The 19,207-nt window shown below is 32.9% G+C and overlaps 1 protein-coding gene across 3 annotated transcripts in view; it reads right to left on the minus strand.

Moving 5' to 3' along the window:
• LOC120429552 (tetraspanin-2A) overlaps positions 1–19,207 on the minus strand; it is a 215,985-nt gene that overhangs the window by 28,477 nt on the left and 168,301 nt on the right. Inside the window, exon 3 of one of the 3 annotated variants that reach the window (XM_052708810.1) lies at positions 14,873–15,070. The exons of the other annotated variants lie outside the window; for them this stretch is intronic. Coding sequence (XP_052564770.1) covers positions 14,873–15,070 — 198 coding nt within the window. The remainder of the gene's footprint in view (positions 1–14,872; positions 15,071–19,207) is intronic. 3 annotated transcript variants of the gene reach the window in all.

The following is a 19,207-nucleotide window of genomic DNA, read 5'->3' on the forward strand; positions in this document are numbered from 1 at the left end:
ACCCTCAAAAACGAATTATAAATGGGTAATTCTCCGCCAACTCACACAGCAGTTGCCCCGACCCCTCTTCGATTTGCGTGAAACTTTGTCCTAAGGGGTAACTTTTGTCCCTGATCACGAATCCGAGGTCCATTTTTTGATATCTCGTGACGGAGGGGCGGTACGACCCCTTCCATTTTTGAACATGCGAAAAAAGAGGTGTTTTTCAATAATTTGCAGCCTGAAACGGTGATGAGATAGAAATTTGGCGTTAAAGGGACTTTTATGTAAAATTAGACGCCCGATTTGATGGCGTACTCAGAATTCCGAAAAAACGAATTTTTCATCGAAAAAAACACTAAAAAAGTTTTAAAAATTCTCCCATTTTCCGTTACTCGACTGTAAAAAATTTTGGAACATGTCATTTTATGGGACATTTAATGTTCTTTTTGAATCTACATTGACCCAGAAGGGTCATTTTTTCATTTAGAACAAAATTTTTCATTTTAAAATTTCGTGTTTTTTCTAACTTTGCAGGGTTATTTTTTAGAGTGAAATAATGTTCTACAAAGTTGTAGAGCAGACAATTACAAAAAAATTGATGTATAGACATAAGGGGTTTGCTTATAAACATCACGAGTTATCACGATTTTACGAAAAAAAAGTTTTGAAAAAGTTGGTCGTCATCGATTATGGCCGTTCATGGTCACCCGCGACAGACACGGACGACGAAACAAAGAGAATCGCAAAAAGTAACTTTTTCAAAACTTTTTTTCGTAAAATCGCGATAACTCGTGATGTTTATAAGCAAACCCCTCATGTCTATACATCATTTTTTTTGTAATTGTCTGCTCTACAACTTTGTAGAACATTATTTCACTCTAAAAAATAACCCTGCAAAGTTAGAAAAAACACGAAATTTTAAAATGAAAAATTTTGTTCTAAATGAAAAAATGACCCTTCTGGGTCAATGTAGATTCAAAAAGAACATTAAATGTCCCATAAAATGACAAGTTCCAAAATTTTTTACAGTCGAGTAACGGAAAATGGGAGAATTTTTAAAACTTTTTTAGTGTTTTTTCGATGAAAAATTCGTTTTTTCGGAATTCTGAGTACGCCATCAAATCGGGCGTCTAATTTTACATAAAAGTCCCTTTAACGCCAAATTTCTATCTCATCACCGTTTCAGGCTGCAAATTATTGAAAAACACCTCTTTTTTCGCATATTCAAAAATGGAAGGGGTCGTACCGCCCCTCCGTCACGAGATATCAAAAAACGGACCTCGGATTCGTGATCAGGGACAAAAGTTACCCCTTAGGACAAAGTTTCACGCAAATCGAAGAGGGGTCGGGGCAACTTTTCTCGATTTCGTGTGAGTTGGTAGAGAATTACCCAAATAGATTTAAAAAAACTATTAAAAATTTTCGTAAAAATAGAAACAAAACAACAAATTCTTAAAAAAATACTTCAAAAATGGAAGCACTCATTATTTTGATTCAGAGCAGAAATAAAAATTTAACAATCAGTCAGTCAGTCAATCAGTCTTTTAATAATAATTGAAAGCTTAACAATACTTTCAATTTCAATGTTTATTTTTAAATAAGTATAACGTACAGTTTCTGATTTTCCGTTTCAACTGGAAATGGCAAAAAGTTAAAGATAACTGAATTAAAATTTTTATTCTTAATTTAATTTTATTTGCAATCATACAACGCTTAAAACATGATTATTGTGATTATTCTTTTAAAGAATTTAGAAAAATATCAAAGAATTTGCAAAAAAAAAATTACCAATTCCCTTATCAATTTTGTAATTTTTGATATTGTATTTTTGAATCAATGTTGATTTATCAAGTTTTAGTATATTAGTGTTTAAATTTGTTTTCAATGAAAAATTCATTTTGATATGGTTCCATGTTTTACATTTTAAATGAAATATTTGCAATAACTTACATCAAAATTTCTTGAATTTATTTTTTAACAATTTCAGTACTTTTTCATGTTTTCAAAACGTAAAAAAGTGGTTCTGTTTTTTCATTCAGAACAAATCGTCGATTTTATTCGATGTTTAAGTTTTTCGACAACTGAAAATCATGCTTTAGCTATTGTTAGTTACCCATACTCACAAAAAATTTAATTCATTTGGAAAAAAATATTTTTAATGACTAAATAAAATTTGCCAAATACTCATAAAAAATATGCAAATTTGTGTCAAATGCATTCTATATTTATTTGGATTTTTAATGCCCTAATAAGCCTGCTCATTTTAAAAACGTTACTTAATCCACCGGAAGGTGGTTGCTGCCTTCCTCCTAAAAGCCTTGCAACCACACACTACGAAAGCTTTGGCTAACGCTTACTTAGTAAAGACACTATACATCTGAGTGCTGCCATCTAGGTATGATAAATTTAATGAACCATTTGAAAGCACTGCAGTGTTTGTGTGCGTGCACTGAGCGTAAAGTTCCGACAGCTATCCGCCGGAGCTTTCAAATTATGTAAATAATGACCCTTTTTAGTATCAACCAAAACAGTTTTTCGAACATATCTTTTAAAGTACTGCACCAAGCCGGATGAAATTTAAAAAAGACCTGAAGGCAAATCCAAAAACATAAATCCGGACAAAATCGGTCGAGCCAGTTCCGAGAAAAGTGAGTGAGAAAAAAAATTCTACGTCCATCCACACGCACAGACATTTGCTCAGAATTTGATTCTGAGTCGATATGTATACGTAAAGGTATATCTGGGAGGCTTATTTAAAAAGTTCAATTTTTGAGTGATTTTATAGCCTTGCCTCAGTGAGGTGAGGAAGGCAAAAAGATTGAAAATGTGAATGGAACCTTAAATTTTAAATAAATTAGTAGTAAGAAGATTTAAATGAATTTAATTTGAAAATTGTAAAACATTTTTTTTAAGAGTTAAACAATAATTTTCAAGCAAGTTTGCTTAGGATTAAAATCCCGAATTTTTCCCAATTTTTCTGCGGATTTTGATGAATTCCCGACTTTTTCCGACTTTCCCGGCTTGAGTGGCCACCATGATTGAAGGGAACAGGCAAAACACCACATATAAAATTGGCATTGGCCTTTTTTTAAAAAAAAAGGTAAATTAAAAGACGTCCAAAAGATTTCAACAATTTTTAAAAACAAAATTGGTCCAAATATTGAAATAAGTGAATATTTCAGAAAAAATAACTCTCGCAATTAAAATTCATGAATTGCATTATAAAATATTAAACGGAATCGTAATATTACAGCAATTACATTGAAGTTTCCTAAATTCACGGCATTTCACGCGGCTTCCAGGAAATCGTGTAAATCTGTTCATGTTCATGTTCATGTTCATGTTCATGTTCATGTTCATGTTCATGTTCATGTTCATGTTCATGTTCATGTTCATGTTCATGTTCATGTTCATGTTCATGTTCATGTTCATGTTCATGTTCATGTTCATGTTCATGTTCATGTTCATGTTCATGTTCATGTTCATGTTCATGTTCATGTTCATGTTCATGTTCATGTTCATGTTCATGTTCATGTTCATGTTCATGTTCATGTTCATGTTCATGTTCATGTTCATGTTCATGTTCATGTTCATGTTCATGTTCATGTTCATGTTCATGTTCATGTTCATGTTCATGTTCATGTTCATGTTCATGTTCATGTTCATGTTCATGTTCATGTTCATGTTCATGTTCATGTTCATGTTCATGTTCATGTTCATGTTCATTTCAAAAACTTTTTTTAAACATGTCTAAAAAATTTCCCTGCACACTAAAAAGCCAAACATGTTCGAAAGGATTTTCCCGTCGCTTTTCGATACCAAAGTAATTTAAACTTTTCCTCTCCGGAGTGGGCAACAAACTGCACACAAACAGGCAACGGCAAAGCACGATGTACACACTTGGACTTAGCTCGGTATCAGTTGATTGCACGCCAGAAGAGATCAGTGTGTGCTCCTTGTACGTGTGATGCCGACACAGTCTCAGCCTCCCCGTCTTCTAGTTCGCTCTCCTGGAGTTTGGGAGATTTGAGGCAACTTCGAGAAACGGAAGGCATCCCGAAAAGAGGAGACCAAGTTTGGAAAAGGGCTTAACGCTGTTTACTTGGAGCTTGCTGTCGTTGCGAGAGTGGCTTCTTCTTCTTTGCTTTTTTTTTTGTTTGTCTGTTTTTGTTTGGATTTTTCCTCCGATCAAGTACGGTCCACATCAAGTGTCCTGGCACGGAATGTTTGCCGATGATGGGGAAAGGGAACGGGTGGGTACTTGCAGATTTTACGGTTGTTTACAGTGGCACACTAGCCTGAAGTAGAGCTGTGTGTAGGAGGACAATGCTGAGCGACAGGCGAACATGGATAAGGCTTGGTTGAGACATTTGAATGCTGAGGGATTGAAGGGACTTTTTGCTTTCAAAATGAAGCTTTGAAAAAGTTTAAGTTTGAGAGATAAAACTGTTCAGTTAACTTGAAAAAATCGATAAAAATGATATAAAAAAAATATTATAAAATGTTTTAAAAACATTAAATAAAAATCATTTCTTGCTCAACATCTAAAAGATGCATCAACTGTTTGCTTTAGTCTTAAAACAATCCATCTTGAAAAAAAAAAAGCTGAAACCAAGCCAATTTTCCGTGACTTTCAATGCGACATTGCCGCCAGTCTTGCAGTGACGGCCAGCTTATGTTTGCACTGGACTGCAGCGCTTTCCGCGTCACTTATCACATTCTGGTGAGTCCTGGTGACACCGGCACCGCCACCATCATCTACCATTCTTCCAAAGACAGGACAAGGACTTTGACGATGGCAATGTTGGCCAGAAGAGGACCAAATGTGACATTTATTAGTGTTTTTTTTTTGTTGCTAAAACAGTGATGCCAGATTTTAGTTTTTAGTTTTTAGTTTTTAGTTTTTAGTTTTTAGTTTTTAGTTTTTAGTTTTTAGTTTTTAGTTTTTAGTTTTTAGTTTTTAGTTTTTAGTTTTTAGTTTTTAGTTTTTAGTTTTTAGTTTTTAGTTTTTAGTTTTTAGTTTTTAGTTTTTAGTTTTTAGTTTTTAGTTTTTAGTTTTTAGTTTTTAGTTTTTAGTTTTTAGTTTTTAGTTTTTAGTTTTTAGTTTTTAGTTTTTAGTTTTTAGTTTTTAGTTTTTAGTTTTTAGTTTTTAGTTTTTAGTTTTTAGTTTTTAGTTTTTAGTTTTTAGTTTTTAGTTTTTAGTTTTTAGTTTTTAGTTTTTAGTTTTTAGTTTTTAGTTTTTAGTTTTTAGTTTTTAGTTTTTAGTTTTTAGTTTTTAGTTTTTAGTTTTTAGTTTTTAGTTTTTAGTTTTTAGTTTTTAGTTTTTAGTTTTTAGTTTTTAGTTTTTAGTTTTTAGTTTTTAGTTTTTAGTTTTTAGTTTTTAGTTTTTAGTTTTTAGTTTTTAGTTTTTAGTTTTTAGTTTTTAGTTTTTAGTTTTTAGTTTTTAGTTTTTAGTTTTTAGTTTTTAGTTTTTAGTTTTTAGTTTTTAGTTTTTAGTTTTTAGTTTTTAGTTTTTAGTTTTTAGTTTTTAGTTTTTAGTTTTTTGTTTTTAGTTTTTAGTTTTTAGTTTTTAGTTTTTAGTTTTTAGTTTTTAGTTTTTAGTTTTTAGTTTTTAGTTTTTAGTTTTTAGTTTTTAGTTTTTAGTTTTTAGTTTTTAGTTTTTAGTTTTTAGTTTTTAGTTTTTAGTTTTTAGTTTTTAGTTTTTAGTTTTTAGTTTTTAGTTTTTAGTTTTTAGTTTTTAGTTTTTAGTTTTTAGTTTTTAGTTTTTAGTTTTTAGTTTTTAGTTTTTAGTTTTTAGTTTTTAGTTTTTAGTTTTTAGTTTTTAGTTTTTAGTTTTTAGTTTTTAGAACTAAATAGTCATAATGTTAGATAGTAGCAAAATAAAAACAATTATAGAGAATAGAGATTTCAGTAGCAAATAATTTCTGTTAGTACTTCGTACTAAAAATTACTTAAGAATCCATCAACTGCTGTGACATGCCTCTAAAACTAGTTCCATCAAGTTACGGAGATTAATTCGAACGCATTTTTCACCCCCTTCCTCCCTCGAAAGCCCGGCAGCCTGGTTCAGTCCAATATCACCTGAGAAGTGGCCGATCTCATTCGTACCTTCGACAGCTCATAAATAACGGTAGAGTTCACTTTCTTCTCCCCCTTCCCCTTAAAGGTAGAGTTCTGACGTTGAAGAAGAAGGCAAGTCCTTGCTCTGGTTCATCATCATCGTCGACATCATTATTTCTTCGAGCTCGGATTTCTCCAGCTCTAATTAATCTTGTTCCCCCCTTGCATCATTCCTCTCTGGTACCTGTCTTGCAAGTTATCTTGGATTTCTGCGAATATCCGGTGGAGTGGTCTGGCCCGAGGTACGAAGAACGTTGCTCCGGTTCCGGAGATTGCTTTACATAACCTCCCCACTTGAGGTTCTTGAGGTGGACGAGATTTATCACGCAATGGAGTTATTCCTATTCCTCCTAAATAAGAAGGAATCATTATTTTGGAAGAAAATTTCATTTCGAGAAAACTGGATGTTTTACAAATCGTATCGTTGAAGTACAAAGTTCAACATTTACCTTGCAAACATTAATCCAACCAAACTTCTCGAGTCTAATCCCAAAGACACACAGCGCAAAACAAACGCACAATTCGCTGACCACAACCGACGGCGTTCCACCCACCATTCCAAAAGTCCCCCCAAAAAATCCTGCCACAATCGTAAAAATGTCACCACAAGTGAACATTTCCCTTGGAATTGAACTTCGGTTGTGGGAGCAGCGACCACCCACAACAATAAAGCAGTCTCTTTCGTGGGTTTTTTTCCTTCTTTTTGTTTTATTTCTTTTTGTCTCGAAATATCACGAAAAAAATTGGGAAAAAACGAGAGTGAGGGGTTGTCGCTGGATAACTTCCATAAAAATTCGGACTTTGGGAATACAATCGTTTTAAAAGGTTCGAAAACAATTCAAATTCCGCAATGATTTTTCAAAGTTACGTAATGCAAGGATGACCCTCCCATTCCCTTGGTTGGGGTTTAATCCCTCCAGTCACACAATGGTGGTCACCAAAGCCAACACACACAGCTACACAAAACGGGGACGAAAAAAAAGTGTCCTAAAGGTGACCCTATTGTTGTTTTTTTCTTCGCTCTGATGACGTAGTTTCTCAGCTTATTTTGCTGTAGACAAATGTAAAAAAATGAGGAAATAAAAGAAGTATAATTTCAAACAAATGTTAATTTAAAAAAAGGCCAATGCAAATTTGGTTTCATGTTTTTGATCATCCTCCTCACTTATTTTAGAATTTCTTCAAAAAATCAGCGACAAAAAATTCAATTCTGCTGAACATTTAAATGTTTATTGGAAAAACTTTTAAATTTTCAATCAAATTGGGGACTAACGTCATGATTCGAAATCCGGACACTTAGTGGCATATCATTTTTGTATAAGCTGGCAAAAAATCATGTAATAAGTTGTAAATGTATAAAAATCATCATAATGTAGTTTAAACGGTCAATTTTAATAGAAATCATGCAAAATATGTCTTTTCTAACAATTTTTCATCAGAATTTTAAAATTAAAATGACTTGATGTGCTTCGAATCCCGGACACTGAAAGAAGCTGATTCGAAATCCGGACACTTTTGCTTCGAATTCCGGACACTCGTTTTTTTCTTACGAATCGCACAAATTTGGATTGAAATTTTAGTGAATGGCATTCTTTAGGTCTCAAATAAGCTGTTAACATGTAAACAATCGAAACTATGTATAGAATTGTACTAGAATTTAAAGAAATCAGAACCATAATTTTCTGCTTCTGCTTTGAAATATTTCAGTGAAATGTTTCTCATTTTTGGTAAACTCATAATTTTTATTTTATTCAATTGTTTCGGCATTGACTACAGTGTCCAAACCAATTTGAAATGAAAGTTGATGTTAGAATTCATCAAAGAACACAGTTTTGACATTCCTAATGCGAACTTATATCCAAATAATTGATAAAACAAGATGAAGTGTCCGGGTTTCGAAGCGTCCGGGAATTCGAATCAAGACATTATTAGGCAGCCTGAACTTTGACACTATAACCAGTTATAATAATGTATAATGCATTTTTTACTACGTTGCAACCCCCTTCCTCCTCCCTCCCCTCACCAAGATCACAACTAGAGTCGGGGGACAAAATTTTGATTTACATTTGTACCGTCAACTAAGGCGAACCGGGACTACCGTCTGAATAATGATAGAATTTTTTGAGCACTTAAAAGCTTGAAATTTGGAAAACGCCTGCATTGTTATTGTTGTGTTGTGTTTGTTCTATCAGAAACTAATCAAAAATATACAAATATTTTGCGTACTGAATTACTTACTTGAATTTGTTTATTTAAAAAAATGCGTATTTACAATTTTTGATACGTCATTTTTTTAATTATATGTTTTGATAATTTTGGCCTTTGCAAATATCTTTGAAAATTCAAAAAGTAAGCTAGAAATTAGATGAAGAATAATTATCGTGAAAGAATCAAAAGAATGTTTCAAAATATGAACTAGAAACAATTAGAATGAACACTTGAATAATCTACAAAATATGAAAATAACAAATTTTTAAATATCGCCTTTTTTCTAAAGTTTCAAGTAACGAATTTAAATATTTTTGTTTCACAGATGAGTAAAAAAACCACTTAAAAAAGGTCCACTGCGAATGCTATACAAAAGATTAATCAACTCTCATTCTATTTGGTCGGCAACAGGAAAAAAAAACGAAATATTATTTGAAATTTTCATAGATTTTATAAAATCGATTGTAAATTATTCAGATAGTATTTTACAATGTTTATATTTCAATGATTATCGATTTGAAACCAAAATAGGAATTAACCAAGGATTTCGTAATAACCGTTCAGAAAAATTTATATTTTAGTAGCTCTGAGTTGCATTGCAAATTGGTAGCATTCACCAAACTGTAATCAAGCTTTAAATATAATATGGTATTTATGCTTCACTAATATGGATATTATTCGTGATTTAGAGTTTAAACCTATTCTTCTCTCACAGTTGCGAAAAAACATAAGGAATTCTACTCAAATATTTAGCCCTTTTCAAATCTTTAAATAAAATTTGTATTTTCATCACAAGTTTCAAAACATTTTAAATCACAATCATAAATAAACATACCCAAGTAACAATTTAAGTTTTTTTACTTTCTTAAAGATAGATTCAAGTTATCTTAGCCAAAAAATATCATAAAGCCAAACTTTCTCCAGAACAACAATAAATCAGCGTTAAACCTGAGTTAAGAGCAAAGTGGACTATTTTAGGAGGTTATCAAGAGCGTTTATGCGGAGTAATTTAAAACTAAGCAACTTTGACGTTGATTTTTACAATACTCTGCAAATGCTCTTTATTGCTATTCTAAAACTTATTCTCAAGCTTCAAAAATTTATAACATCATAGAAGAGATCTTCAAGACTGTAATAAAGTGAACTTAAACTTATTTGCTCTCGTTGATGATAAAAAAGATTTGTCGAAGAAAAACCAGTTCTGAATTTTATTTCGTGAAATCCATTTAATCTTTTCGAAATTAATTCACAAATGGCCGATGAACTTAAGCTTACACCGATAATTATATTATAATAACCAAATAAATATAACTGTGACTTTACGCAGCCATTTGTATCGTAAAATTCTTGCCATAAAAATTTCACTGATCAATTTTCTTAGATGCCTCGAAAAAATATGCATCGAAGGTATGAATCTTTCAAAATTACTATGATTTGTAATTTTTAATGGAACAATTAATTCTACATCAGCAGAAAAATCAACATGGCTTCCGTTTTTGGGCGTTATTTTTCCATGTTAATATGGCTGATCTCATCAAATCTATTCTCTCTTACTCAAAGCAGTTATTAGAGCTATGTTTCTTGAGAAGCTCTTGTTCAAGATTAAGTAAGAACATGTAGACTGCAGTAAGCTTTAATGCGGTTTTATCGCAGAGTAAAACGCGTAGTATTGCGACCGTAGCGCATGCACATATTTGTTTGCAGGAGGTAGATCCGAAAAAGATTTTTGGAAATGCTTTTTTGTCGTTGGATTAAAACAATGGTGTTAATTATTTTTCAAATCTTTTTATTTATTCATTGAACGGCCGCGACTTTTGAAGAAAACACTGATCTCGCACTTGAATCTAAATGTAAGGACGGGTACTGGACACGGATTCACCGGCAGGTTGGTGTTTTGCTCGCACCTTATTCGACAGCCTTGACGAGAGCCTTGGCCACTTCAACGGCAATTCAGCCTCGGCGCGTTCCACATCAGTAGCGGCCGACGAAAGTTTGCCCTGGGCGCCGGACAGGAGCTCGCGGCACGCACCGGCATCCAGATCCTCAACCGGGTGGGCTTCTTCGGCCAGCACCTGTCGAAAAAAAAATCATAGGGAAAAAAACGTTGAAATAACGAACATTTTTAGTCACAGTAATCAACACGAAACCAATAAAAACACTAGCACTCCGTGGGACATTTTTCTCCATTCTCGAAACGCCTAATTCTGGTCCGGATGCGTCGTGCCGATTTTGCGTGTCGGAGAGGTCACTAAACTGACTGACTGTACGAATATTCAGTGATTTGACAGATCAAGTTCAAAGACTCTTGAATTATGCTTTCATTAAACGGAGAAGTTTTAGTTCAGTTTTAAGGCAGTTTTGGCAATGTAAAATGGTCTTAAAAATAACCTCTCTGGGATAACGTCAAGTCAAACAACGAAGAGTGGCATAAAACTATGTGTCATGCTTCTAAAGTGCTCTTGAAGATACTTTTAAGAGATTTCTATCGTAAATCTTTAAAGTTTTGTTCAATATCATCACAACACCGAGTAGCAAATTTTAAATCTTTTATAAAACCTGCTAAGAAGTAGAAGCATTTTGCTTGTTACTTGGGTATTCAAAAATTACACTATTTTGTTTATTTAAACGAGTATTTTCTTAATTAAAAAAATGTGATTTTGAAAAATTCAAATAATTTTCAAAAGGCTAAAAATCATTCACTTTGTAATGGGTAATTCTCTACCAACTCACACGAAATCGGGAAAAGTTGCCCCGACCCCTCTTCGATTTGCGTGAAACTTTGTCCTTAGGGGTAACTTTTGTCCCTGATCACGAATCCGAGGTCCGTTTTTTGATATCTCGTGACGGAGGGGCGGTACGACCCCTTCCATTTTTGAACATGCGAACAAAGAGGTGTTTTTCAATAATTTGCAGCCTGAAATGGTGATGAGATAGAAATTTGGTGTCAAAGGGACTTTTATGTAAAATTAGACGCCCGATTTGATGGCGTACTCAGAATTCCGAAAAAACGTATTTTTCATCGAAAAAAACACTAATTTTTTTTTTTAATTCTCCCATTTTCCGTTACTCGACTGTAAAATTTTTTGGAACATGTCATTTTATGGGAAATTTAATGTACTTTTTGAATCTACATTGACCCAGAAGGTTCATTTTTTCATTTAGAACAAAATTTTTTCACTTTACAATTTCGTGTTTTTTTCTAACTTTGCAGGGTTATTTTTTAGAGTGTAACAATGTTCTACAAAGTTGTAGAGCAGACAATTACAAAAATTTTGATAGACATACATAAGTGGTTTGCTTATAAACATCACGAGTTATTGCGATTTTACGAAAAAAAGTTTTGAAAAAGTTGCATTTTGCGTTTCTCTTTGTTTCGTCGTCCGTGTCTGTCGCGGGTGACCATGAACGGCCATCCATGATCAACGACGACAAACATTTTCAAAACTTTTTTTCGTAAAATCGCGATAACTCATGATTTTTATAAGCAAACCCCTTATGTCTACATATCAAAATTTTTGTAATTGTCTGTTCTACAACTTTGTAGAATATTGTTACACTCTAAAAAATAACCCTGCAAATTTAGAAAAAACACGAAATTTTAAAATGAAAAATTTTGTTCTAAATGAAAAAATTACCCTTCTGGGTCAATTTAGATTCGAAAAGTACATTAAATTTTCCATAAAATGACATGTTCCAAAATTTTTTACAGTCGAGTAACGAAAAATGGGAGAATTAAAAAAAAAAATTAGTGTTTTTTTCGATGAAAAATACGTTTTTTCGGAATTCTGAGTACGCCATCAAATCGGGCGTCTAATTTTACATAAAAGTCCCTTTGACACCAAATTTCTATCTCATCACCATTTCAGGCTGCAAATTATTGAAAAACACCTCTTTTTTCGCATGTTCAAAATGGAAGGGGTCATACCGCCCCTCCGTCACGGGATATCAAAAAACGGACCTCGGATTCGTGATCAGGGACAAAAGTTACCCCTTAGGACAAAGTTTCACGCAAATCGAAGAGGGGTCGGGGAAACTTTTCCCGATTTCGTGTGAGTTGGTAGAGAATTACCCAGATAAGAAAAACGAACACTTTAGAATTTCTGAGATACATTGAAAATTGAAGGAATCCCAAAGCTGCAATCATGCCTTAAGTTTTTTCTGACATGGAAATTTCATGAAAATTATTCTTAAGCCTTAATTTGCTTAAACTTTTCTCACTAAACTGCAACTAGGGCTAAGCGAAATAAAGTGTGCGGAAAATAAATATGTTAAAATCAGAAATTTTAAATAAAGAGATTTCTGAAATACTGTTTTTGTATGACAAGTTTCAAATCATTTTTGAATGAAAAAATTTTTGTTTCGATCTTGGCAAATTTAAATTATTTTAAAAATGCAATAAACGATGAAAAAAAAATTGAAAATTTTAAATTTAAGATTAACATTTGAAAAGGACCTTTTATTTATTAAATTTTTTGAGTTTATCTTTTGAAAGTATCAGAATATTTTTAACATTGGAAATTGTACCATTAGTTGCTGAGATTTTAAAATGCGGCTAAGGAAACTTCAATTTTTCTGTTTCTTTTTAATTTGTCCTCGCTAAGAGGTCCAATCATCAATGTTTTAAGACAAATCCATAGGAATTTTTCTGAACATGATTTTTCGATTCTTTCGGATATTTCTATAGAAAAGATTCATGTACATTTTCTTAAAATTTAATTTAATTTAACTTTGAAATTAGCTCAAATTCAAAGTTTGAGGAATCATTACCACCGAATAAAAATCATTTATTTGCACAATTTGTCATAAAATACAGCAAAGGTTTAAAAAGGTATTTGTACCCAATAGGTTCCCACACTTATCTTTTCAGTCGTCTGCTATATTTCAAAACATTTTCGAATCAATCACATAGTAGATAACAGTTTGCAGAATAATTTCACTTAAAAATGTATCAGTTTTGGTTCAATATTTGCAAATATATGCCTAATTTCGTAAAATAAAAACGAATTTCTTCGAAATTTCTGAATTTAATTTCCTCTCACACCGATGAAAACCGCCACACCACCTTAAAAGTATTTTAAATTGATATTAAATTTACTGTCAACTATATTTATTCTATATCTCCAGGCTCACTTTCATTTCCCTGTTTCATTTTGTTCCTTAAAAACAATCCCTTATTATGTCCAAGACCAAAACCACAACAATGCCTTTTACCCCCTCCTGCAAAGCAGGCAAACTAAATCGACCGGACCAGACTTTAATTTCCGCTGCAGACACAGACAATGCACCAACGGTGTCTCCTCGACTCGTGCCAAGAAAGAGCCGCCCCTTGGGGCTAGTTTAGCAGCTTCTCCAGCGCCAGAACATCACGGCAAGGTAATCTTTACACTTGACAGGTCAATTGGCCTCGCAGTACCTTTTTGTGTTGGCCGTTGACATGAAAGTTACTTTATGTCTTACGAAGAAAGTCATCCATCAGGAATGGTTGCTGGAAGCTGGAATCCTCATTAAACTTGCTCGTTCGAGCGAGTTTGTTTTGTTGTAGCAGTAATTGAAATTATTGTCCGTCGTACGGTTCGAGTGTCAACAGTTCCGGGAAGGTTCTCAGATCTTGTTAAGGTGAAGTACCGAGAAGTCTCCTATCTCAACTCACCAATTGAGCAATAAATTGCAAGAAGTGTTACTACTGCTGAAGACCATTGGAGTCTAAAGTTGTCTTTGAGGTTCGTAACGCCAAACGAGGCCATAACGTGGAGTTCAACTGCGAAAGGGGCCAAACGCATTGGAGCAAATAAAAACGTGCACTAATTACTGTGGCAGTGTTCGCATAACATCATTTTTCACCCTGGACAACACCCAGCACCAACCGGCAGCTGGGAATAGAACTTTGCTTCCAGTGTCCTTGTTTTTGCGATGAGTTGGTTGGACTAGGGGAAGGGGTGGTACTTTCACTTGGACCACCGTGGAGACCGGACACATGACGCCATTCCGGAGGGAGGGACGACCGACGACATCGTGGAGTCGGAGAAGCTGCTTTGGACATTGGCGAAGGGAAAATAAATTTTTGATTGAAATTTAATGCAACTGAATTCAATTTTGTTTAAAATTTAAATAAAATAACAAGAAAATCCTCTATCAAAAATTTAAATTTGTTGGGACGCCCATGCCTTCAAAATCCCACCCACGCAATTTAGCACGAGAGACCCCTATCGACAATTTCTGTGTGTGCAGGTCGCACCCACGAGACTGGAGCATGACTTCCCCCCCCCCCCCTTGGGGTGCACGTGGAATGCAATATGTAAGAAATGTGGAGGGGGGGCAGAAAGAGCCGAGTGGGAGTCCAAGAGTTCAAGCTCTGCTCCTGGGAACGACTTCCAGGACCCGGGTTGCAATAAAATGATAATATTTATAGTTTTTGAACAAATGTTTTCCAACTGATAGCACGGGGGACAATATTTTCTCTTGAAACAGAGCGACGTCGGAAAACAGCTGTTGGGAAAATTTCTTGATATTTTATGCCCGTTTTTTTAAGTCAGTAAATTAAAGTCTACAAATTAGAACTTACCGCGTACAGTGCCGTCGAGTGTTCCATCAGCGCGGAGCAGCAGCCCAGGAAGGAGAAAATCATGACGAGGGCGCCGGCCCCGATCAGGATGTACACGCCGATGTAGTACTCGTAGATGTCCAGCAGCCGGATCCACTCGTCGATGCCCGGCTCGGCCCGGATGTAGATCGAGAAAGCGAACAGACCGGCGCCGATGATCTGGGTGGGAGAGGGAGAAAATAATGAAGAAAAATTATAATCAACAATGATCCGAAGGCATACATGGGAAATAAATACAAAAAAAAATAGCAAGGACCAAAGGATAAAAAAGAAAAAATAATAAAATTATTTTCTTCATTAAAAATGATTAATTTTCCGCAACTTTTTTTAACATTATTGTGTCCAATTTTGCAAAATGTAATATTTATCCCACTAAAATTGGTACTCACGGACTCATCGACAGATATTATTTTTTAAGAAAAACATTGTTACTTGTATTTATCTGAAACCACAAGATTATTAATTTTTGGTTTGAAAATAATGATTGTCTACACCCAGTAATAGCACCAATCAAATTTAAATAATTGCTAGAATGTGGTCTACCGATTATTTATTTTTGGAAAAAGGGTAATTCTCCGCCAACTCACACAGCAGTTGCCCCGACCCCTCTTCGATTTGCGTGAAACTTTGTCCTTGTCGTGATCGGGGACTTTCTTTTATAATAAAAACACAGATATTTTGCAATTAACAAACAACACATCTTATTCCACAGAAATTAACCACAAAACTGATTTGACAATCTTCATTTTCTCTTTCGCCGGCCGCGCGCATCTCGTTGTTTTCTCACTTGTTGTTCTCTCTCGCAGCTCGCTAGCGCGCTCTCGCACTCAATCTACAATCAGCTAACAAGGCAATATTCATGAAGGTGCGCACATTTTTGGTTGCGCTCTTAACTCTTATTTATTAATTATATCAATCTTATAATAAGTACTCATTTGATAATTAATTACATATTCAATCCTGCAACCCATAATCCCTACAGTCCTAAGGGGTAACTTTTGTCCCTGATAACGAATCCGAGGTCCGTTTTTTGATACCTCGTGACGGAAAAAAATCATTGAAAAAAACACTAAAAAAGTTTAAAATATTCTCCCATTTTCCGTTACTCGACTGTAAAAAATTGTGGAACATGTCATTTTATGGGAAATTTAATGTACTTTTCGAATCTACATTGACCCAGATGGGTAATTTTTTCATTTAGAACAAAATTTTTCATTTTAAAATTTCGTGTTTTTTCTAACTTTGCAGGGTTATTTTTTAGAGTGTAACAATGTCCTACAAAGTTGTAGAGCAGACAATAACAAAAATTTTGATATATAGACATAAGGGGTTTGCTTATAAACATCACGAGTTATCGTGATTTTACGAAAAAAAAGTTTTGAAAAAGGTACTTTTTGCGTTTCTCTTTGTTTCGTCTTCCGTGTCTGTCGCGGGTGACGATGAACGGCCATGATCGATGACGACCAACTTTTTCAAAACTTTTTTTCGTAAAATCGCGATAACTCGTGATGTTTATAAGCAAACTCCTTATGTCTATATATCAAATTTTTTGTAATTGTCTGTTCTACAACTTTGTAGAACATTGTTACACTCTAAAAATAACCCTGCAAAGTTAGAAAAAACAAAAAAAAATTAAAATGAAAAATTTTGTTCTAAATGAAAAAATGACCCTTCTGGGTCAATGTAGATTCGAAAAGTACATTAAATTTCCCATAAAATGACATGTTCCAAAAAATTTTACAGTCAAGTAACGAAAAATGGGAGAATTTTTAAAACTTTTTTAGCGTTTTTTTCGATGAAAAATACGTTTTTTCGGAATTCTGAGTACGCCATCAAATCGGGCGTCTAATTTTACATAAAAGTCCCTTTGACACCAAATTTCTATCTCATCACCGTTTCAGGCTGCAAATTATTGAAAAACTCCTCTTTTTTCGCATGTTCAAAAATGGAAGGGGTCGTACCACCCCTCCGTCACGAGATATCAAAAAACGGACCTCGGATTCGTGATCAGGGACAAAAGTTACCCCTTAGAACAAAGTTTCACGCAAATCGAAGAGGGGTCGGGGCAACTTTTTCCGATTTCGTGTGAGTTGGTAGAGAATTACCCAAAATTAAATAAAAACTTGGGAAAATTACCAAGTTTACAATTTATTTTCCAACATTTTTAAGCGAAAACTATCACAAAAAAGTTCTGTTATTGTTAAAAATTGCTTTTTCACAATGAATTTATCATAATTATTTGAATCCTGGCATTTCACCACTTTTTCCAATCTGTAGTTTCAACTAACTTACTTTACTAACTTTTTAAAAGCCTATATGTGCCAATTCGATTATTTATATTGTTTTATATTTTTTAAGAAAAAAAAAATAGAATTTCATGAAAATGTTTCAATAGACTTTTATTTACCATGTGATTTGAAAATGAAAGGATTTTAAATTTTCTTTGGATATGTTATTATACTTTATGTAAAATATTTAATTTAGTCACGTTTACATATTTTTATTTTTTTCTTAGCAAATTATTTCTGAGATTTTTAATTTTTTCCTAAATAAATTATAATTAAATACATTCAAATAAATGATTTTTTGAACTGAAATTATGCAGCTAGGTGAAAATAAAAATTGTATCAGTCATCTAAATAGAATCATCTTTATTAAAAAATATATTTCCTACATGTACAAAAATTTAATATTTTGAAACAAATTGAAACAAATATTATTATATAATTATAAAAATAAAATTTGACAAATTTATTAGTTTTTATACTATGAAAATTGCATATTCCATTTTTAAACGTCATAATTCGATAACAATACAAAAGATTTAACGATTTTAAGTGTGATTTTGCATAGCATAGCATAGCATTGGTGTAATTTTATTTTTCCTAGTCAAATTAACAAGTGTTTATTTTAATTTGTAAGTTTCTTTAGCTGTTTATAAGTCAAACTAAAAATTAAGATAGCATTTAAAAATCATTATTTTGAACAAACAATAAAAAAATGTTAGAATTTTAATAAATAAAACATGTTGATAAATTTAAAAAAATAAAGAAATAAATTTGCTGAAATTCATAGAAATCGTAAATTACCAAATCAACAAAAAATGATAATGTTAATCTTGTTTAAAATATTACAAAAAAATAAAGTTAACTGAAATATCAAACCCACCGCAATAATTCATAATGTTATTTAAAAAAAATAGAAAATATTCACAATTACCTGGAAAAAATAAGTTATGGTGAGACTAGAGCGTTCAATTTTCCCGGGGTTACAAAATTCCCGGGAAAAGGGAAATTTTCAACTAATTTCTTGAGAAATCCCGAGAATTCCGGGGAATTTTTAATTTATCAATGGTTGTTCTGATCCTGCTTCTGATAAGTATTTTGCAACAAAATTGTATAGATAAGCAACCTTAATGGTTGAAATGAGTGTGACGTTCAAAAAACTGCTTAATTGCTTGGGCTTCATCGATAAAGTACGTCACGCTAAAATCACCCAAAATTTACCCCCCCTCCCCCCTTTGTCACGCTTTTCCTATACTTATAACACGCAATGTCACACTTGCTCAGACCCCCCCCCCCCCTACCACCTAGAGCGTGACATACTTTATGGATGACGCCTTGTAAAAAATCATATAACTTCAAAAAGTTAAATAAATTGTCTTATTTTCTATGCTATCTCTCAAATCGTACAAAATCAAAGAAAAGTTTTGAGTTTGTTTTGTTTGTGAAATTTGAAAATTACTTTTGCATTTGATCCTGTTCGAGAAAATATGTTTAATAATAACATTGGCAAATAAAGTTGAAATGGGAAAAAAATCAGGCAAAAATAATGTTTTCCATGGCAAATTACTTTTACCAGAATTAGTACTTACTGGCTTGTGAATAAATAAATAATCAATGAATTTACCTTAAAAATCTAATTCAATAAAATCACAACTCAAATTAATTGAAAAATTAATTTATCGATATCAATTCAATGTTCATCCAACTTGATCACGGTAAACAAAAACGTTAAAAAATCTCAATTTTGATCTTGGCCTAAGGGGTCAATATCTTATTTTCAAAGGAGATAACAACAATTTTCGTTTAAAAAGGTTATCAAAAATAAAATGGATTATCTTTATTTTATAAAAGCAAAATTGTTGTTGCCCAAAAAATAAGCAACACAGTAAAAAAAGTTGAATTTTGGAATGTTGAAAATTTGGTAGGTTGAATATTACCTCTTTTTTTGTGTAATATTACTAAAAAAATGTAAACCTGATTAATATTTATCAAAAACTTATGAAAATTCATC

Source organism: Culex pipiens, chromosome 2 (assembly GCF_016801865.2).
Source record: "Culex pipiens pallens isolate TS chromosome 2, TS_CPP_V2, whole genome shotgun sequence".
NCBI classification, from domain to species: domain Eukaryota; kingdom Metazoa; phylum Arthropoda; class Insecta; order Diptera; family Culicidae; genus Culex; species Culex pipiens.